Genomic DNA, 20,470 nt, shown 5'->3' with positions numbered 1-20,470 from the left:
GAAATCTATGTACAGGAATGAAGGCATTAAATACGAGAACGTAACATTAATATTAGTCATTGTTAAAATTGGGTTTTTTAATTAAACAATCAAATGCACAACAATAGTTTCAGCTAGATTCCTAAATCGCCATCATTTCACAGAGCAATACCGCCCCCTATTGGCGACAAGTCAACTCGGTAAATAATATAAATAAATAAATGAAAATCAAGCTACAATTATGTCATAATTAAATAACGGACTACAAAACGTTAACAACATGATAACTCATCTAATACACTCAACAACAAAAAAAGAAATTACGAAAACATTGTTTCCGGGAGGGGATTTCCTTCAAGAGACTTTCGGCACGTTCTGCGCATGCGTCGTGTTTCTGAAGGCGGCGGTGGTGCTGGTGCTGGTGGTTTTAGTTTCTTATGTGTGTGTGTGTGTGTGTGTGTGTGTGTGTGTGTGGTTGTCGCGACTCACGCAGTTCACGCTAACAAACCAAACTATGCGGATCGCGGTCTTATTTGTGATCTTCTCGCTTCTGATTTGGTGAGTAAAGTTGTTTAACCGCCATTGAATGTTTGGAAACGAAACCGGAATCCGTTTGTGTACAGTATGGAACCCAACAATCCAAATCTAGAATGATTAAGAAGGACAGTAAATGGGAGATCATCGTATAAATGGCTTTGTTATTTAATTTGACTCTGCGGTACAAACTTTCACTTTCATGTCCACGCCCTTCTTCTTCTTCTCTCCTCACAGCGGGCCTCGATCTTATGATTTTACAGGGATATTTCGCTTCAAAAGGTCGGTGTGTCAGGATGGAACCTACAACCATGAGGGGAGACCCTGCTGCCTGTGCGGTGCAAGTGGGTCCTGCCTTTGATTTAAACGACATGTTAACACAACTGACGCCTCTAGATCACAGAAATGATCCGTGTTATTGTTGTTATTGTTGTTATCGTTTAGGTAAGGCAGCTCAAAGTACTTTAGGCTTTGTACAGCAGTCAAATTACAAACAGCAGAAGTGATAACCTGGATTCCATCTTCATTTCATGTCATTTGCCTCCAGAATAGCTCACTGACACTGTATGTTGTAAGCAGAATCATTCTGAACTCCATCAAAAGCCTCTAATAGCTCTTTAACATGAAGTCAAATCAAGTAAAACTTTATTTTTCACAGGATGGCCAGTTCTTTGTGCAGTAGTAGTAAGTGTGTGTGTCACTAATGCCAAAAATCCTGATGTAATCCGGATATTAAGCCCTGTTTCAACTTGTTTCCATAGTGACATTCTTCTGTTGCTGCCTTGTTTCATCTGCAGGTTACCGACTGACGAAACACTGCCAAAACACTCCAGATGACCGAACATGTGACCCTTGCCCCGCTGATACATACAGCAGTCACCCTAACGCCCAGAAGAACTGTCAACCCTGCACGTCCTGCCAACACCCAGATGGTACAGATGTCACCCTTTACCCTCTATATTAGGAACTAGGATCCTAAATGAAGCCCCTCCCACATTCTCTTTTCCTTTCAGCCGGTCTGGAAGAGGCAGAGAGATGCAGCCCTGCCAGGGACGCAGTGTGTCGATGTAAACAGAATCATTATTGCACCAATAGTGAACAGCCCTGCAAAGTTTGCCTCCTGTGCAAAGAGTAAGACCTTCTTCATCATCTTCTATCAGGATGAAGATGTGTTACAGGTGTTGAACTGATGCGTTGTTCCTTCTTTTCCTCAAAGCTGTGGCGATGCTGGTGTGAAGGAGGGCTGCACAGACACCAGTGACACAGTCTGCAGTGAGAAGAGTGAAGGTGAGATCTGGATCTGCAACGTCTCAAAGGAATGAATTCATGATACTGACAAGCAGAATCACTTTGGGTTTTGTTTGCAGTAAAGATGTGATGATTTTGTGTTTCAGGGGGAAACACGCTGGCCATTGCTCTTGGCGTACCTGCCGCAATTGTAGTACTTGTTTTAATCGGGCTGTTTGTCTGGTGCATGAAGCGACAGTGTAGGTATTTCAGTGACCAGCAGGGGGCACAAGAACCCCTTATATTCCCCAGAAAATTGTCGAATTTATGCTTAACTCCTTGGAGTCTAGTCATTTTTACAGTTGTACTTTTCAGTGAAGTTTTTTTCATTGGACGTACAAAAAGCTGTACTGCGCACGCATGCACACACACACACACACACACACACACACACACACACACACACACACACACACGAATCCAGACTGCAGTGGGTAAAGATCAGTTCATATTCCAGTTTAACATTCAGACTTAATCACTGCCTCTAAATATGCTCTGTGTGTGTGTGTGTGTGTGTGTGTGTGTGTGTGTGTGTGTGTGTGTCCTTTGTATGACATCATGAATCTCAGGCTTGAACAGAAATCAGAGATCAGTCCAGGATAGTGGCGGCCCGACTGAGAAGGTAAGCTGTTCAAACTCACCGACTCATCTTCTTCTAACCTCTGTCCACCCACTAACTCTCTCTCCTCCTGACTGGCCTGCCTCTCTCTCTCTCTCTCTCTCTCTCCCTCTGTCATACTGCCCTAAGCTCGCCCTTTCTATACAGGGAGGTGCAGGTTAGTTGTCTGTCAACGTCGGTGTCCTCACTGTGCTTCTGCTCTCGTGTTGTTGCATGAGTGCGTCTACGTTCTGTGCAGTCCGTTGAGCTTCTCCTTCTTTTTTGACGACATCATTTCTCTTTAGTGTGTGTTCATATTAACACTGGCTCTGTTCTATATGCGTCAGGCTCAGAAATTGTCAATCAAGCCTTGTAGTCAGTCAGGTTGAGAGCTATAGGGTTCATCTCTTTAACATTTGGATTTGGAAATTGTTTACATTAGGATAAGGGATTTGAAAGGTCTTTGTATTGTTGTTATTATTATAATTATTGTTGTTGTTGTTGTCGTTCATGTTATATTGACGCTGTTCTTCTGTTTCTCAGGAGATGGAGAATCTTACAGGTAAGCAAACCTCTCTGATTAATGTTCCAGATAAATTCAGGCTCTATTTTACTAACAATATATTGATCAGTGATAGTTGTGATGTCTATGCTGGATCAATACAGTTTTGTTGTTGTTGTTGTTGTTGTTTTTGCTGCTGCTTTTCTGAATCAAATTCCCTTTGTTCCTCTTCACTTTAGTACCAGATGTGGATCTCACGCCGCACCTCACCGAGGTTGCCAACGTCCTGGGATGGACGGTCATGAGGGATGTGGCACGGATTAGCGATATGAAGGTAGACATCGAGAACAATGAGCTGAATCACCCGAGAGACGCTCATGAGCGAACGCTAACACTCCTGAGCAACTGGATAGAGAAGCAAGGTAGTGGGGCCTCCAGGGCTCTGGTGGAGGCGTTACAGAGCAGCAAGAAGAAGGACACAAAGGAGAAACTGATGAAACTACTGCAAGACATCTCTAATAGATCCAACAGTCCTGCCTGATTTCATCTGTGAATGATTACTTTTTAAGATGAGTGAAGATTAATTCATTCATTCAGACAAACGATGACATCATTCTGTCTCCTGGGTGTCTTTCTAACTGAACTTGCACTTTATGAATTAGAATTTGAGTGCAGAATTTTAAATTTTCTATAAATGACAATCACTGTATCTGTGAGACTGATGGATACTGGGAGAGATTGTTCTAAACATGATTATTAGTCGATGAAATGATCTAAAATGACGATCTAACTCTAAAATGAAAGAATCTGAATGCGAGAAACAGAAAATCTGTCATCAAATTAGAAAGTGGAGGAAGAGGAACAACACACGTTTGGAGACAGACTGCAGACGAACCAGTCTGGGATCTAAGTTTAGTTGTTCAGATGGAGCATTTGCCAATTCTGTAGTTTCACTGCTGACATAATGACTAATATGGAACCTGAAGGAAAAGCCCCGCAGGTTCCATGTTGCAAAATCAAGTTGGCACTAAATCTAATTCAACACAGTGACTTAGTGGACATGATGTCCCTGTTTTGTTACACAGATGAGTTAATACAGGCATCTTTAAAGCTGTATGATGAAATGTGAAAGGGATGTCTAAACCGGTCATTTTCACGGGGTGCATTCCATTTAGGAGTGTCAGTGTCCTTGCAGGGTGTTGCTTTGTTGCAGCAGGTGAAAGTGTGTCAGGGTTTATTCCACAGCCATCACTTGCTGCAACACATTCTTGCTGTTCTAAAATGTTCGCACATCTACCCTTTTTGTGAAATTGTGACTTTTCACGCTCCTGGTTTACAGTTGTCACGGCGATGCTAGTTAGGAATGCAGGTAGCACGTGCCAAGTTGCTCATTACAGAAAGCCATATATGAAGAAGTCTGTACTGCAGAGTGTTAGAGTGTTAAAGCCGTAATGTGCATTGATGTGAACAAACTGTGTGTGTGTGTGTGTGTGGTCGGTGGGTGTGTGTGTGTGTAAAAAGCTTGGTATACAGCTTTTCTTTATAGATGAAATATATCTTATTATATTATATATGTGACTCCGTTCTATCAAATATCTTTTCCTTTACTGTGTGATTTACAGATGAGCTCAATTGCCGTTTGACTTTCAGCTTTAAGCAGTGTGTTTATAATGTGGTGCTGCTGGTTTGAAATAAACTTGGTGCCAAAAAAAAGTTCCTCCTAAATCTCCTTTATCGAGTCACATCCTGAAACTCACTGGCAAAGACTTTGAATTGTTGTTTAGTCTGGTTTGTTTGTGATTTTGTCCTTTATTCACTGGTAACTTAAGACCTGATCAGTCAGTCAACAGGCCAGACCACACCGGTCGAGGATGATGATGATGATGATGATGATGATGTCTTTCCCCAGTGTTAAATCTGCACTTATCTGATGGTCTATTGTAGATATCTACCTTTGAATGTGCAGTGTTTCCTATTTGTAAAAGCTGTTCATTGTTACCTCATCAATATTCAAGGCCGACCGGGTTCCTTCTGATGCCTTTTTCTTGTGTAGGAAGTGTTTAATGTCTGAAAGGGCCAAATCAGGTGAGCAGGTTGGGCACTGATCTACGCTTCAAAACCACAATCAGGCACACGATGACTGCACACTGGCCTAGTTTGTCCATTTTGTGCAACTCAAAGGGCTTTGATTTCCTCCACAAACTTCATTTAGAATCTCTACGCATGTGGTTGTTGTGTCTTAACTGCTTGGTGTGAATGACTACACATATGAAAGTCGGGACTTCTGGAGCTTCATGTACTCTGGAATGTATGTAGATGAATGAAGTAGCTTAGCTGCAAAAGAGCAACATCCCCTCATTTGTAAGCAATTATTTATTTACTAATAACTCTTTATTAATAATTAACGTTAATAGTAACTGTTGAAATCCTATTTTTTCACTTCAAGAATGACATCCAAAACAATAGCTACAGATATATTGCAAAATCACCATCATTTCACAGAGCAATACGAGTACTAGTAGCGACCAGTCAACTCTGTAAATAATATAAATAAATAAATGAAAATCCAACTAAAATGATGTCATAATTAAGTAACGAACTACAAAACGTCTAACACTACAGAATAACTAATCCAATATACTAAAAAAGAAGAAATAGAATTGAAGAAAACATTGTTTCCGGGAATTTCCTTTAAGGGGCTTTTGTTAGCTTCTGCGCGTGCGTGGTTACTGCTGTCAGTTTGAGTTTGGTGTGTGTGTGTGTGTGTGATTGAGTGAGAGTGTGTCGCGACTCACTGAAGGCACGCCAACAAACCAAACGATGCGGCCCGCGGTCTTATGTGTGATCTCGTCGCTTCTGATTTGGTGAGTAACTACCGCGATGGAATGTTTGAAAAACTAAACCAAAATCTGTTTGTGTACATTCTTAAACCCAACAATCCAAAGCTACAATGAAAAAGAAGCACAGTAAAGATGGAGATCATCGTATAAATGGCTAAAACGTTTCACTTTCATGTCCTCGCCCTTCCTCTTTTTCTCTCCTCACAGCGGGACTCAATCTTATGATTTAAAACGGATATTCCGCTCCTTGTGTCAGGATGGAACCTACATCCATGAGGGGAGATCCTGCTGCCTGTGCGGTGCAAGTGGGTCCTGCCTTTGATTTAAACGCAATAAAACTTAAGATAATAATAACGATCCGTGTTATTGTTGTTATCGTTGAGGTAAGGCAGCTCAAAGTGCTCTAGGCTTTGAACAGCAGTCAAATCACAAGCAGCAGAAGTGATGACATGGAAATTTAAACTGAATTTCATCTTCATTTCATGTCATTTGCCTCCAGAATAGCTCACTGACACTGTATGTTGTAAGCAGAATCATTCTGAACTCCATCAAAAGCCTCTAATAGCTCTTAAACATGAAGACAAATTAAGTAAAACTTTGTTTTTCACAAGATGGCCAGTTGTTTGTGCAGTAGTAGTAAGTGTTTGTGTCACTAATGCCAAAGAACTTGATGTTATCCAGACATTAAGCCCTTAATCAACTTGTTTCCATAACGACCGTCTTCTGTTGCTGCCTTGTTTCATCTGCAGGTTTCCGACTGACGAAACACTGCAAAAACACTCCAGATGACCGAACATGTGACCCTTGCCCCCCTGATACGTACAGCAGTCACCCTAACGCCCAAATGAACTGTCAACCCTGCACGTCCTGCCAACACCCAGACGGTACAGATGTCACCCTTTACCCTCTATATTAGGAACTAGGATCCTAAATGAAGTCCCTCCCACATTATCTTTTCCTTTCAGACGGTCTGGAAGAGGCAGAGAGATGCAGCCGTGCCAGGGACGCAGTGTGTCGATGTAAACAGAATCACTATTGCACCAATAGTGAACAGCCCTGCAAAGTTTGCCTCCTGTGCAAAGAGTAAGTCCCTCTTCTTCATCATCTTCTATCAGGATGAAGTTGTGTTACAGGTGTTGTTCTTCCTTTTCCTCAAAGCTGCGGCGATGCTGGCGTGAAGGAGGACTGCACGCCCACCAGTGACACAGTCTGCAGTGAGAAGAGTGGAGGTGAGATCTGGATCTGCAACGTCTCAAAGGAATGAATTCATGATACTGATAAGCAGAATCACTTTGATCTTTGTTGGCAGTAAAGATGTGATAATTTTGTGTTTCAGGGGGAAAGACAGCGGCAATTGTTGGCACAGCTGCAGCAATTGTTGTTATACTTGTTATCTGGATTTTCATCTGGCACAAGAAGCGACAGTGTAGGTATTTCAGTGACCAGCAGGGGGCACAAGAACCCCTTACATTCTCCAGAAAATTGTCGAATTAATGCTTAACTCCTTGGAGTCTAAAGTCATTTTTACAAATTTACTTTGCGTGATTTTTTTATTTTATTAGGCTTAAAAGAAATTATAAAGGCTCTTTTTCAGTAACAATATATTAATCACTATTAGTTGTGATGTCTATACTGGATCAATACAGTTTTGTTGTTGTTGTTGTTGCTTTACTGAATCAAATTCCATTTGTTCCTCTTCACTTTAGTTCCAAATGTGGATCTCATGCCGCATCGCAGCAAAATCGCCAACATCCTGGGATGGACGGTCATGAGGGATGTGGCACTGCGTAGCAATATGAAGACCGCCATCCAGAACAGCGAGCTGAATCACCCGAGAGACACTCATGAGCGAACGCTGGAGCTCCTGGGCGACTGGATAGAGAAGCAAGGTAGTGGGGCCTCCAGGGCTCTGGTGGAGGCGTTGCAGAGCAGCAAGAAGAAGGACAAAGAGGAGGAACTTATGAAACTACTGCAAGACAAGTCTAATGGACCCCACAGTCCTGCTATGAAGCCTCAGTGTAGGTATTTCAGTGACCAGCAGGGGGCACAAGAACCCCATATATTCTCCAGAAAATTGTCGAATTAATGCTTAACTCCTGGGAGTCTAAAGTCATTTTTACAAATTTACTTTCCGTTAATTTTGTTTGATAAGGCTCAAATTTTCTTAATTAGGCTCTACTTCAGTAACAATATATTGATCAGTATTAGTTGTGATGTCTATACTGGATCAATACAGTTTTGTTGTTGTTGTTGTTTTTGCTTTTCTGAATCAAATTCCCTTTGTTCCTCTTCACTTTAGTACCAGATGTGGATCTCACTCCGCACCTCACCGACATCGCCAACATCCTGGGATGGATGGTCATGAGGGATGTGGCACTGCGTAGCGATATGAAGATAGACATCGAGAACAGCGAGCTGAATCACCCGAGTGACGCTCATGAGCGAACGCTGGAGCTCCTGGGCGACTGGATAGAGAAGCAAGGTAGTGGGGCCTCCAGGGCTCTGGTGGAGGCGTTACAGAGCAGCAAGAAGAAGGACACAAAGGAGAAACTGATGAAACTACTGCAAGACATCTCTAATAGATCCAACAGTCCTGCCTGATTTCATCTGTGAATGATTACCTTTTAAGATGAGTGAAGATTAATTCATTCATTCAGACAAACGATGACATCATTCTGTCTCCTGGGTGTCTTTCTAACTGAACTTGCACTTTATGAATTAGAATTTGAGTGCAGAATTTTAAATTTCACTATAAATGACAATCACTGTATCTGTGAGACTGATGGATACTGGGAGAGATTGTTCTAAACATGATTATTAGTCGATCGAATGATCTAAAATGACGATCTAACTCTAAAATGAAAGAATCTGAATGCGAGAAACAGAAAATCTGTCATCAAATTAGAAAGTGGAGGAAGAGGAACAACACACGTTTGGAGACAGACTGCAGACGAACCAGTCTGGGATCTAAGTTTAGTTGTTCAGATGGAGCATTTGCCAATTCTGTAGTTTCACTGCTGACATAATGACTAATATGGAACCTGAAAGAAAAGCCCCGCAGGTTCCATGTTGCAAAATCAAGTTGGCACAAAATCGAATTAAACACAGTGACTTAGTGGACATGATGTCCCTGTTTTGTTACACAGATGAGTTAATACAGGCATCTTTAAAGCTGTATGATGAAATGTGAAAGGGATGTCTAAACCGGTCATTTTCACGGGGTGTTTTCCATTTAGGAGTGTCAGTGTCCTTGCAGGGTGTTGCTTTGTTGCAGCAGGTGAAAGTGTGTCAGGGTTTATTCCACAGTCATGCTGTCACGCAACACATTCTTGCTGTTCTTAAATGTTCACACATCTACCCTTATTGTGAAATTGTGACTTTTCACGCTCCTGGTTTACAGTTGTCACGGCGATGCTAGTTAGGAATGCAGGTAGCACGTGCCAATCACAGTTGCTCATTACAGAAAGCCACATATGAAGAAGTCTGTACTCCAGAGTGTTAGAGTGTGAAAGCTGTAATGTGCATTGATGTGATCAAACTGTGTGTGTGTGTGTGTGTGTGTGTGTGTGTGTGTGTGTGTGTGTGTGTGTGTGTGTGCGCGTGCGTGCGTGCGTGCGTGTGTGTGTGTCTACAATGTGGTGCTGCTGGTTTGAAATAAACTTTGTGCCCAAAACTCTTTTTAAAGACTAACTAACTAAAGACTCCTTTATCGAGTCACATCCTAAAACTCACTGGCAAAGACTTTGAATTGTTGTTTAGTCTGGTTTATTTGTGATTTTGTCCTTTATTCACTGGTAACTTAAGACCTGATCAGTCAGTCAACAGTCCAGCTGGTGAACCAGTTCCATGGTTCACTGCCTGAAGGGTCGACAGGAAGTGAGCCAGTGCTTTGACATCACTTGGTGACAATTTCTCCTTATTCTACTTCCATATTACCACATTCCATGTAAGAGTTCCAGTGAATCCTATAGCTTGTGCGTCAAAATGACTCCCTCAATCATGACGTGAAACAGGTCAAAGGTTATAGGAAGGAGTCAAACTCCTACACTGTGAGTCACGACTATCAGCAACACACCCAGAGACAGAAGGATGATGTATTTTGACAGACATGATAGGTAAATAGGATCAGATTTTGCCGAATGTGATTTTAGGACAAAACTTCCTCCAACTGCTGGAACTGCACAGATGTGAGTCATGGCTGCTGTAATGGAGCAGATTTGTTTGTTCACAGCGGTCTGTCCTTGAATTTTCCTACTGGCCCTTGAACGTCGCAGAGCCAGAGGCTTTGGGTTTCACTATGCTGATGCAGTGATTTGCGGGGGTGCTCTACAATCAGACCCAGACTGTATCAGATTCACACACTTTCCACATCAGATAGCAATTAGAGCGACTTTATGACAAAGTCCTCAAGCGTTCACCGAACTAGAGCCAGATGTGTGTTTACTGTGTTTCTCTGTGAGTGGAAACATGAGAGGGTTGAGTTGTTACAGTTCTTTTGTTCCAACATTGCTAACAAAGCTATTTTAAGCATTTTGACCTCATATATTTGGTATTGAAATTGATTTCCTCAGAATTCATTTATTGTAAATGCTCCCTCTTTCTGTAATTTATTGCTCAATCAGACCACATAGGGACGGATCAGATGACCGGGCCTTGCCTCATGTGGGGGAGGAAACGGGTTATTTCACGTTGCGGTATTTTGGCGTGTAGCCGATCACACCTAGACACAAAATCAAGCCTGAGTATTCTGTTTCTCACTTTGTAAACTTGGATTACTGTTTAGTTCAGGTTTTACTGCGTCACACCAGTTTGATGTGATCTGTTTCTGTTCACTTTAAAGACATGGGGGTACAACGGGTTGCACCATCATATGTCAGACCTCCACCTCTACATGGCTCAGATCAATGAAGAGCAGATGAAGCCACTGTGCAGATAACAGCTCCACGTTCAAACTGCCTCCTCTACTCTTTGTTTCATATCCTATCTAAACTTGTTCCTTTTCCTGCTGCCTTTGAATACCAGGTAATCAGATAACATAATAACATATACTGTCTCAACTTACAAGAACCTTCAAAAATACAGTCATAAACAAGGTGTAATAAGTCACAGGAAATGTACAATGGAAAGTTGTCAAATTGATTCCCTGCCTGTGGGCTGATTCTAAGGAAAGTGAACAAGTTGGGATTTGACTTTCTGAAGTAATGTGCTCAGTGTGTGACGCAATGTTAGTTACTCTACACCGAACAAGGCTTTGCATGACGCCGTAGATTATTACGCCTGTGAAACATGAGTGAGCAGGAAGAAGCCCTTTCACTGATGGTTCATTGCTTTATTGGGTAAGTGAGCGTGAAACAAACCCCTCAAAGCTCTTTCACAACGTCTGGGCAGTAGATGTTATCTGCTGGGGGCGTTATCTATCTATCTATCTATCTATCTATCTATCTATCTATCTATCTATCTATCTATCTATCTATCTATCTATCTATCTATCCATCCATCAAACCACGACAACCACGTTATAGTTTTCTTTCAGATTAAATTATATTTATATTTTCCATGTACAAAAAAAGACTGAAATAAATAACATAAATATCACAAAGTTCATATCACAGTATCACAATTCAGTATCTATAATAGTCCAGAGTCTTTTCAGTGTTTTGACAGCAAATCAAAATCACTAAGTAATGTTTTTATCTTAAACTACATTCCATCCTCTCAAGGTCCATGAGGGTCATCACATTCATAATCAGTATTTTTGCTTCATCATGTTTCTTCCTTTAGACTTAACAACAAACTTAAAGAGTCTTTCACATGTCAGATCAAGTCCATGTCCTCAGAGTGTCTTCCTCTTCCTCTTGGGCTCCGTCTCCGTTTCCTCTCCATGCAGTGTCCCAAACAGTTTGTCCCAGTGCGTGAAGTACGGAGCGTAGTTCACCCTGAATTTGAGATGGTGGAGGTCGTGATGCGGAGCTCCGCCGTAGAGGCCAAAGGGCACCACTCTGTGCGGAGACCAGGGGAAGTCGTATCCTGAGTGAGCCTCGACAGACAGGAAGATGTGGAGAATGAAGAAGAGCATCTCTGTGAGTGGATGGCAGCCGAGGAGTGCAGGTGTCACCACGGAGAAGAAGCTGAGGCTCAGGGTCTCCCAGACGCTGGCGTTATCCGTGCTCATGGAGAAGGTGGCTGTGAAGTGGTGGTGCTCCTTGTGGAAGGTTTTGTAGAGCCACGGCACTTTGTGGTGAAGAAGATGCCACACAAAGTACTGGGTGTCGAAGAGGAGCAGGCAGGCGAAGATGTCCCTGACCACAGCGTAGACCTCAGGCGCCAGCGCCGGAGGAACCACATCCCTCCAGTACAAGTGCAGCGCCGATAAGGGAAAGATGAAGCAAAAATGGTTGAACAAAACGTTGGAGGTGCAACTCCACACCATGGCCCAGGTCAGCTTGCTCTGAGGCTGGATCTTGAACCGGCGTATCACAGGAACTTTTAAGGAGAGTAGATCCAGACATATGTACGGCAGGCAGCAGCCCAGGTAGACAGTCAATGAGAAGCAAACCGGGAACAGAGGAGACGTGAGGAGGCTCTGCCGGGCGCCCATACAGTCCCAGAGCCCCTGCAGGAGAAGCTGTGTGTGTGTTGAGTTCTCCATGCCTCAAGGCTGTGGAGCTGTCAGATGTGTGTTCGCTGAACTGAGGCGCTCCTTTTTGCCGGGTGTTTTATTGTACTGCTTAGTGATGTTGCGAAATAGCCTTATAAGGTTCTTCCTACAGGGGAAGTTCCATGTGGGAGGAGAGAACAAAGACGTGGCCTTTCAGCATGTAAGCCTCAGGGCTGCGGCAGTGCGGAGATCAGAGAAAGAAATGGAAAGTTAAAAAGGAGAATCGAAATTAATGGTTTTCCCCCTAAAGCCCGCACAGCTAAGAATAGAAGTGCTGCTCACTGTCGTCATTGAATGAATTATTTGATTGATTTTAAGCATATTTGACACTTTCTTATTGCATTTAAATGTGTTACCGTTCTACATGCAACACTGGGTGTTTAAGTTCTGACTGTTTACAAATGGTTCTAATGATCTGTAGGAACGCTCCAGTTAAGATGTGGAAATCATTCCAACCTCCTTCTTCGTGTCAATTGTATCAGTTGATAAGCTTATCATAGTCTGATAAAAAGGCCACATGATTTCATGGGGGAAATCCCAATTACTCATTGTTTTGTTTGTCCCTTTCACTCCCTCTTGCTCTCTCTCTCCCCCCTCTCCAGTTCCCCCCCCCCTCTCTGTCTCTCTCTCACTCCCTCCCCCTCCCTCGCTCTCTCCCCCCTCTCTTTCCCTTTCCCCCTTCTCTTTTCCTCTCTCTCTCTCCCCTTCTCTTTTCCTCTCTCTCTCCCCCCTCTCTTTCCCTTTCCCCCTTCTCTTTTCCTCTCCCTCACTCTCTCCCCCTCTCTCTCACTCTCTCTCCTCTCACTCTGCCTCTCTTCTCCCGCTCCCTCTTTCTCTCTCTTTCCCTCTCTTCCCCCCCTCTCTCTCTCTCCCCCCTCTACCTCTCTCTCTTTCCCTCTCGCTTTCCCTCTCCCCCTTCTCTCTCTCCCTCACTCTCTCTTCCTTGCACTCCCCCTTTCCTATCAGAAGAGTGCTGATATTGTCCCTTTACCCACATTCCATGAGTTTTCTTTTCTGTAGTAATAACGAATCTTGTGAATGTGTTTTTGATAATTAATTCCTCATCTCCACATAAACACGCTGTGTGTTGTGTGTGTCGGTATGGTGTGAGGATTTGCTTTCTGTCCATGATCTGGTTTTTCTAAGGCCGAATGCGCCACCTTGTGGACGCAAACGGAAACAGCATTCGATGTGCTCTACAGCGCCTCTGGTGGTGGGTTAAGGTTTAGCAGGGCGGAGTGAGTGTGTGAGAATGGGTGGAGCGCACAGACAGGAAACTCTGGCACTCGCGTAACATCACACACACATTCTCTCACACACACGCGCGGACTGGGAGCCTCTTTTATAAACGAAGAAAACATTTTATCAGCATGAATTTCCCCAGAAAAAAACTCCAATGGTAAGACCGTGAACTCATCACATGTATGTTCCTCTGCACATCTATGGAGATCACGCGTGTAAAAGTTTGCATCTGTTTTCTCCACATTGTGTCAAACTGTCATCGCCTCAATTCCTCCTTGAATTTATGAACTTTTTCTCTGCTTTTGTGATGATTTAAGGACATTTAAACTCATAACGCAGCTTTGTTCCGTGAGTCCAGCTTGTTTCTGACTCATCGGTCTGCACTCATGTTTCTCTACCGCCACATTTCCGTCATGAATTACTCTATTTTGTTACTAAGACAACTAAGGAGTGAACCCTTGGCAGAGTGACATCAGAAACTACATCAGTCACATCACAGTCTGGTCACTTTGGGTGTTTTGCATCAGTATTGGTTTAATAGAGACAAGAGTTATAAAACAATATAACATTCCTATTTGTACTTAATGTTTTGTTTGGGGAAGTGACTTCATGGGTTGTTTGTTCAGTAAATGATGATGTAAATGCAGACAGGAACTTATGAAATGCAAAGTTTTCACGTTTCTTATTTTGGAGTGTAGTCAGTCTAACATGGGGTCTTGCTCTGTGTTTGTTTGGACTCAGGAATGCAAACAGTGGACAAACTCCAAGTGAGTAACTCCTGGGAAATGTTCCTCCCACTGCGGCTTCACCACTGACACCACTGACATCACCGCTGTCAGGGGAACAGCTCAACATGCACGATCCCAAAGTGAGAGCCTTGACATAAATGGTGTAACGAGAACATCTTTGGTAAGTCCAGCACACACACTTGTCTCTTTAATTTGCTCTGGCAGGTTAGAAATCTGTGGTTTCCTCTCTTCCTGTGATGAAGAGGTTAGATAATGAGCCCAGTCCGTTATAATAAATGATTTCATAACTTCTTTTGGGAGATTTGCCAAGGAGGGCAGCCATTTTCAATTCTTTTGTCACAGAATGTCAGCAGGATGTAAACGTTATCAGGCAGAATGTTGGTAACCTCTAGGCTTCCTTCCTCCTGTGTGTCACAGTCTGCTGTGCGTCACTCGGCCCTCTGCCTCTATATTTAGAGGTGCAGTCTGTGCTTCCGCATGATGGGTGGAGCACTTCACAGAAATGACATGTGCTTACAGTGCTTACGTACCTTTTCTGTCTTCACTACTGAGAACATGGTCACACACTTTGATGCTGTGCCACAGAACAGAGGGAGGGGTTTGGTTTATCATCTTTGTACTTCTGGATCGAATGTACATCAAGCAAACTGCATCAAACTCACTGCTCCTCTGCTGTTTCAGAACCTGATCTGCTGCTCACTGGACTTCCGGGGCTTGAAGGTGTTCGGAGGACACCTTGTTGAAGATGCAGGGAGCCATTGCCCGAGTCTGCATGGTGGTGGCCGCCGCCATATTAAACCATCCTTTGCTCTTCCCTCAAGAGAACTCCACACTGCCTGAGCAGGATGATGAAGTGATGGCTCGCATGCGGGAGCACGAGGAGAGGCTGGAGAAGGAGCAGGCCAGGCTGGAGAGAGAACTCTCTGAGCTGGAGACCAAGTCAGAAGATCCCAGCTCAGATGATGGGTATGGTTGGTACGTGTGGGGCGCCGTGTTCCTGGTCGTTTTCATTGCTATCGAAATGTGCAGGATGGATCTGGCAGACGCTGAAAACCGGCCGATTGAGGATGAAGACATTTTGTCAGAGAGCGGATCCATCAGCCCCAGCACAATGGTGATAGATAAGAACATCCTGAGCCGCTTCTGTGACAGATGCACTCATACTTCATCCCATGAAAACTGGAGGGTGAGAGAGTTTGCAGAAGGTGTTGCTGACGACCTGCTGGAGTCTCTGAGGAGTGTGTGCAACCGGGACTTAGACATGGAAGTGGGGGATTTCATCGGGGTCGGAAGCATGTTTGAGTCCTGGAAGGTTTGCAAGCCTTTAATGTGCGACCTCCTCGTGCCTTTCTCACCTCCGGAGCCGTACTCCTTCCAGTTTCACCTGTGGTCTGGTCCGTCCAGCGCCGTGCCCCCCGACATGCAGGGCTGCGGTATGATCAAGGTGGGCAGACTCGGGGAGAACGAGAGCAGCTGTCTCTGCAGCTCTGCTAACCTGGGAGACGACATGCTTTGTCTTGTGCATTGTCGGAACGATGGGTCGAAACCGTACTACCCCCCTAATGAACTGCTGTGCTCTAAGAACACACCTTACCTGGCCAAAGATCAAGTCATGAAGTGGTTCCAGATCTCTGTGACCAAAGCCTGGGGCCGGATTTCACACAAACGCGACTTTGAGGTCACTTTTCGCAACTTGGACGCGGCCGGAGCCCTGACCATCAGATTCCGCTGTGGGAAAGTCATCGTGATGAACATTATTCCCGTCGTCCAGCTGGAGGACACAGATGCTTACTTTGTCTCGCACTTCCCATCAGATTGCGACAGCTCTCCAGACCCGTACTGGCCTCTCTCTCTCGCCGTCTACGAGAGGAACTTGCTCAAACACTTTGCTAAACGTCTACCGCAACATTCCTGTCACTTACTCTGCCTCCAGATTGTTACTTTCTTACACAGGAAACAAACAGGGTTGACAGGGAAGAGCGCTCTGACTAACTACCACCTGAAAACGGCACTGTTGCACCAGCTTCTGAATCAAAGCCCCTCCGTCTGGGGCATGGAGCAAACGGAGCAAAGGCTTCGGGAAGTGCTGGGCTTCCTGCAGAGGAGCCTGCAGGAGAAGAGGCTCCATCACGTTCTCATCGGGAACAGCAAAGTGCCGAAGGAGATCCAGCTCCCTGAGATGTTTGGCAGGACTGAGCCGGTCAATCTGTTCCGCTCTATGGTGCTGCAGAGAGAACTTCATGCTGCTACAGTCAGACATTTCCAGGAGATGCTGAAGAATGCGCCTGTGCTCATACAGGAGTACATGCTGCTCGTGTCAAACGGAGCTGCATACCGTAGACGAGACGATACTTTGTGAGTTTGCCGTTGCCTGGCAATTTTGTAGTGATGATACTATTTATCTATCATGGTTATTCCAAGACGTAGTTTGCTTGTAGCTGCTTGATTTAGACTCGACAAGTCATTCACGTCTTCAGCTGAACTCGGACCTCTGCCTTCAGTTTGTCATGATCTATATTTTATATTCTGATTGCACTGCAAAATCCAGTGGGAAGATTGTGTCAAGTATATATCTTTTCATTTAATAAGACTTTTCAGTGTTTATGGTAACAGATACCTCGCATATTCTGCCTTCATGAACAGGAATAATTTACAAATCAAGTGTTGTTGCCCTGCCTACTGTTACGAACATTGATGGCAGCTATCAGATCTTTTATTTAAAATGTTTAATTCTCATTTTATGTTGCTTTATAGAAAGGAAAACCTCATATTGTCATGTAAGAGTGTTAATGCCTCAGTGTTGATGTCATCCTCTGGTCCCCCTCCAGTGTTCAGTAATGGTCCCACCCTGTGTAGCCTCGTGTTCTGCACTGTTACAGGCATCAATACAGATTTGGACCCTGGGGTGATTACATTTTGCATTTTTATTAGAAAGTAATGTTGGACATCAAAAATACAACATTACACCAAAACCCACTGCGATTTCATCACATCCACCAACGGCACAGCTGTGTTCCCTAACACACAACATTCCCCACACCCACATGTTGATCTCCCCTTCACGCCTCCACAGAGTTACAGACCCAAGTCGTAATCGGGTTTCCCAGCGATGTAAGTCTTGTAGTAGGCCTTGTAGGTGTCCATGCTGTACATGGAGGCTTTGACTGCAGGGTCCTCTGACATGCGCTCGCTCCACTTCTTCAGCTCAGGGGTTTCATCCAGGCAGCTTGGACAGACAAAGGGAAGCAAAACATTCAGCTCAGACTCTCCTATTTCAGATGGGAGATGGTGTTCTGTGTGACTCCCTGCTCTTTTATATTTTGTACTGCACCTAACAGTTTATGGCCTTTTTATTTTTTTACTGCCCTGTACCTTGAGTTCCTGAAATTAATAAAAAGGTTTTTATTTATTTGTACATTTGCTGAAGGTTGAGTACTTACTGCTTCAGCTCAAAGATCTCCAGTCTCTCAAACCACGGCCACATCATGTAATCGATCATGGTAATGGCATCGCCGGCAAAGAACTTGGTCTTCTTAGTGACCAGGTCCTAAAAAGATACACATTGATAAATTCAGTCACATGGATGATTCTCAAACAATCACAGTAACTCATATTTGAACACATTTTTAAGTTAACTTGCCTCATTTAACTTGGCAAGCTTCACTTTCAGCTCAGCTTCCAGTCCTGACACATCCTCGCCATTCCTCCTTCCCATGGGGATCTTGTAGAAGTATGGTGTTACCTGTACAAAAGAGACAAAATTATTACATAAGATTGTAACCGAATGTTAACTAGAACAACATTTGTGTATTTTTTACTTTACTATACCTTTGAAAAATGCTCCAGCATCATCCTCTGCTTAGCTTTCTCAAAGGGACTGGAGGGCAACAGCTTCTTCTCGGGGTAAACCTCCTCCAGGTATTCACAGGTGATGGGAGACTCGTACACCACCTCACCAGCAGAGGTCTCCAAAGTCGGGACAAGGCCCAGAGGATTCTTCTCAAGGAACCAATCAGGTTTGTCTCTGAGGTTAATGTTGATGATGTCATGTCTGAAATGTTAACTGACAGTTAAAGACAACCAAAAGAGTAGATTTCATGTTTCAGCACAGGTGGAATGTTTTAAAAATAAAGTATAATTAAACTTTACTTGATTCCTTTGGCGTTGAGCACCAGCCTAGTCCTCTGGGCAAAGGGACAGAACCTCATACTGTAAAGCCTGATGAGTCCTTCAGGCACTGGAGCAGGGGAAGCACTTCCTGAAAAACAAATTTCAAAATGTTTCTACGTTAAACAAGTTTGAAGACTGAATTCTGAGGCTTTTCTTCAAGCACTGAGGTATTATAGAGCTAAAGGGTTCTAAGGGCTTCTGCTTGCAGCTTTAAAGCCATATTATTATCCTCTGCTGAAGCCTCAGAATAGCCCAGAAGAACTGCAAGTATGCTAAAATATCACAAGAGGGAGCCAATTCACAAACAGAATTAAGGAGTGCGCTACGTGGCTAAAATTATGTGGACAGGTGTCTTAACTATCATATGTCCTGGCTATTGGAATTGACACTATAAGTCTGTGCATTAAGAATATTTGATGTTCGCTTTATTACAGTTTGTTGTGTCAAGCGACGTTTATATAGTATTTTATTTGCGCTGAAACTCAGTGTTTGGAAATAGCGTTCAGATGAATGGGCGGCCATGATGCTTTACCCCATCCAGTTAATCTGACTCTAACCAGGCCACAGCGCGTATCCGTCTGCATTCATTTGTGTTCAGTCAAACCGAGTGGCGGTGGCGTAAGCACAGGTGTGCGTGTGCGGGACGCGAAGGACCCCACGCAGCACCAAGCGAACACCGGCTGACGGCCCCGGAGCCACCGGGAGAGGCTGCTGTTAGTGGAGTTAGCAAGCTAGCAGCCAGCTAATAGTTGAATAATCTATTGTGAAACATTAAGTAAACAAACGTCTTCCTGGTCAGTAAGCTGTGATTGAGCCCCTTTTTGCGACAGTGCAGAAAAGTAGGACTAATTATGAACATTAATAATTTTCTATTTCGGTGTGTCAGTGCCTTTGTTTTGTAACTTGAAATTCCAGTCTTTCAATTACTGAATGAAATGAACACCAGCACCAACAACAAACTGTCACTGGGTAAAATGTTAATATGTATGTTAATATATTCTATACCAGATACCGTGCAGGGGAAAGAACACGTTATTTCTCTTAATATCTCCTGGTAATGACAGACGATAAAACAATCGCACTGGTTACTTAACGCAAACACATGTACACCATGACTCGGCAGAAAGATCATGTGGTTATTTTTACAATGTCACAAGACCGCGAGTTCACAACTGTCTTATTGTCATCACTATTAGTTCAATCTAAAACAAATCGATGAAATATGCCACTTTTGGTAGTTTAATTTAAACGATATAAATCTTACCTTTGGCAAAACTCTTCTCAGTAGCCATGTTCCTGATTCAGCAGGTAAATCTATTGGATATGAATACACTTAAATGCGAAGCGCAGCTGTACTGCAAGGAGGAGCGGAAGAGAGCTGCGAGGGGTGGGCGCGTCACACATGTGTCAGCCAATGAGATGGAGGGGTGAGTTGTCGGTGAGGTGGTCGCCAGGGAGACGCGGCAAGATGTCTGACTGTCTGTCTGCTACAGTGAATGAATGGGGGTTTCATAGCTTTGTTGACATAGATGCCTTTGAGAGTTTTTACGTAAAATGAACACATTAACGCGCGTACACTTTATACACACACGATGTACCGTTTCTTTATCACCCCCTTTATGCCGTTTTACTCTTTTCCAGGTGGAGTCAAGACTTAACAAGCAAGAATGTTTGTGAGTTTGTTGATAAGAAAACTTACTTCAGTCAGCATGTGAGGGAATCTGCATACGACCACAATGTCAGCCGTGGCATCTTGGTGGAGTTAGAGCAGAGCAGCCTTCAGTCATTACCTCACTATATACTGCACGGCTATCAACACTGGAGAAACAGTTTATCTCACCGATGATGCCACTTCAAACACACACACACACACCATCCACTGATATGACATCATGGTCCTGCATGATGTCA

General features: G+C 43.7%; 4 protein-coding genes across 6 annotated transcripts; 2 read left to right on the top strand and 2 right to left on the bottom strand.

The window, feature by feature from the left end:
• The first annotated feature begins 375 nt into the window (after positions 1 to 375).
• On the top strand, positions 376 to 9,377 carry LOC142991621 (tumor necrosis factor receptor superfamily member 6-like). Of its 3 annotated transcripts, XM_076141691.1 has the most exons (9): positions 379 to 537; positions 751 to 857; positions 1,311 to 1,445; positions 1,527 to 1,644; positions 1,730 to 1,800; positions 1,908 to 2,000; positions 2,370 to 2,422; positions 2,942 to 2,960; positions 3,140 to 4,400. In XM_076141691.1, exons 1-9 carry the CDS (start codon positions 494 to 496, stop codon positions 3,439 to 3,441), a joined length of 942 nt encoding a protein of 313 aa, XP_075997806.1. In that variant the 5' UTR covers positions 379 to 493; the 3' UTR covers positions 3,442 to 4,400. The 3 variants fall into 3 exon arrangements, with proteins under 3 accessions (XP_075997803.1, XP_075997806.1, XP_075997804.1); XM_076141688.1 differs by lacking the exons at positions 1,311 to 1,445; positions 1,527 to 1,644; positions 1,730 to 1,800; ... (2 more) ...; positions 2,942 to 2,960; positions 3,140 to 4,400 and adding exons at positions 6,490 to 6,624; positions 6,706 to 6,823; positions 6,899 to 6,969; ... (1 more) ...; positions 7,447 to 7,758; positions 8,040 to 9,377 and having other exon boundaries at positions 376 to 537; XM_076141689.1 differs by lacking the exons at positions 379 to 537; positions 751 to 857; positions 1,311 to 1,445; ... (4 more) ...; positions 2,942 to 2,960; positions 3,140 to 4,400 and adding exons at positions 5,645 to 5,764; positions 5,948 to 6,045; positions 6,490 to 6,624; ... (3 more) ...; positions 7,447 to 7,758; positions 8,040 to 9,377.
• A 1,677-nt stretch (positions 9,378 to 11,054) lies between these two features.
• ch25h (cholesterol 25-hydroxylase) lies at positions 11,055 to 12,449 on the bottom strand. Its single transcript, XM_076141797.1, has one exon. The coding sequence runs from the start codon at positions 12,387 to 12,389 to the stop codon at positions 11,574 to 11,576; it is 816 nt and encodes a 271-aa protein (XP_075997912.1). The 5' UTR covers positions 12,390 to 12,449; the 3' UTR covers positions 11,055 to 11,573.
• Positions 12,450 to 13,565: 1,116 nt separating this feature from the next.
• Positions 13,566 to 17,804, top strand: itprip (inositol 1,4,5-trisphosphate receptor interacting protein). The gene is made up of 3 exons (XM_076141732.1): positions 13,566 to 13,797; positions 14,382 to 14,549; positions 15,071 to 17,804. Exon 3 carries the CDS (start codon positions 15,135 to 15,137, stop codon positions 16,746 to 16,748), a length of 1,614 nt encoding a protein of 537 aa, XP_075997847.1. The 5' UTR covers positions 13,566 to 13,797; positions 14,382 to 14,549; positions 15,071 to 15,134; the 3' UTR covers positions 16,749 to 17,804.
• LOC142991649 (glutathione S-transferase omega-1-like) lies at positions 17,296 to 19,959 on the bottom strand. Its single transcript, XM_076141733.1, has 6 exons — positions 19,824 to 19,959; positions 18,539 to 18,647; positions 18,218 to 18,440; positions 18,030 to 18,131; positions 17,830 to 17,936; positions 17,296 to 17,615 (listed from the first exon to the last, which is right to left on the bottom strand). The coding sequence occupies exons 1-6, from the start codon at positions 19,849 to 19,851 to the stop codon at positions 17,465 to 17,467; spliced, it is 720 nt and encodes a 239-aa protein (XP_075997848.1). The 5' UTR covers positions 19,852 to 19,959; the 3' UTR covers positions 17,296 to 17,464.
• Positions 19,960 to 20,470: the final 511 nt, after the last annotated feature.

This window comes from Genypterus blacodes, unplaced genomic scaffold, assembly GCF_046128005.1.
Source record: "Genypterus blacodes isolate CSIRO-AG114 ecotype Tasmania unplaced genomic scaffold, CSIRO-AGI_Gbla_v1 ptg000020l_1, whole genome shotgun sequence".
In the NCBI taxonomy this organism is placed as follows: domain Eukaryota; kingdom Metazoa; phylum Chordata; class Actinopteri; order Ophidiiformes; family Ophidiidae; genus Genypterus; species Genypterus blacodes.
Note: the sequence above shows the minus strand (reverse complement) of the source record. Positions and strands in the feature narration are given on the sequence as shown.

Bases quoted from the DNA above. Each gene is read 5' to 3' on its own strand.
- LOC142991621 (XM_076141688.1), top strand. From the start codon at position 494: ATGCGGATCGCGGTCTTATTTGTGATCTTCTCGCTTCTGATTTG. The intron at 6,824-6,898 runs GTAAGTCCCTCT...TTTTCCTCAAAG, and splicing joins GTTTGCCTCCTGTGCAAAGA to CTGCGGCGATGCTGGCGTGA. The intron at 7,167-7,446 runs GTAGGTATTTCA...TCTTCACTTTAG, and splicing joins CTGGCACAAGAAGCGACAGT to TTCCAAATGTGGATCTCATG.
- ch25h (XM_076141797.1), bottom strand. From the start codon at position 12,389: ATGGAGAACTCAACACACACACAGCTTCTCCTGCAGGGGCTCTGGGAC.
- itprip (XM_076141732.1), top strand. From the start codon at position 15,135: ATGCAGGGAGCCATTGCCCGAGTCTGCATGGTGGTGGCCGCCGCCATA.
- LOC142991649 (XM_076141733.1), bottom strand. From the start codon at position 19,851: ATGGCTACTGAGAAGAGTTTTGCCAAAG. The intron at 17,937-18,029 runs GCAAGTTAACTT...GTATCTTTTTAG, and splicing joins AGCTTGCCAAGTTAAATGAG to GACCTGGTCACTAAGAAGAC. The intron at 17,616-17,829 runs GTAAGTACTCAA...TGTCTGTCCAAG, and splicing joins GAGATCTTTGAGCTGAAGCA to CTGCCTGGATGAAACCCCTG.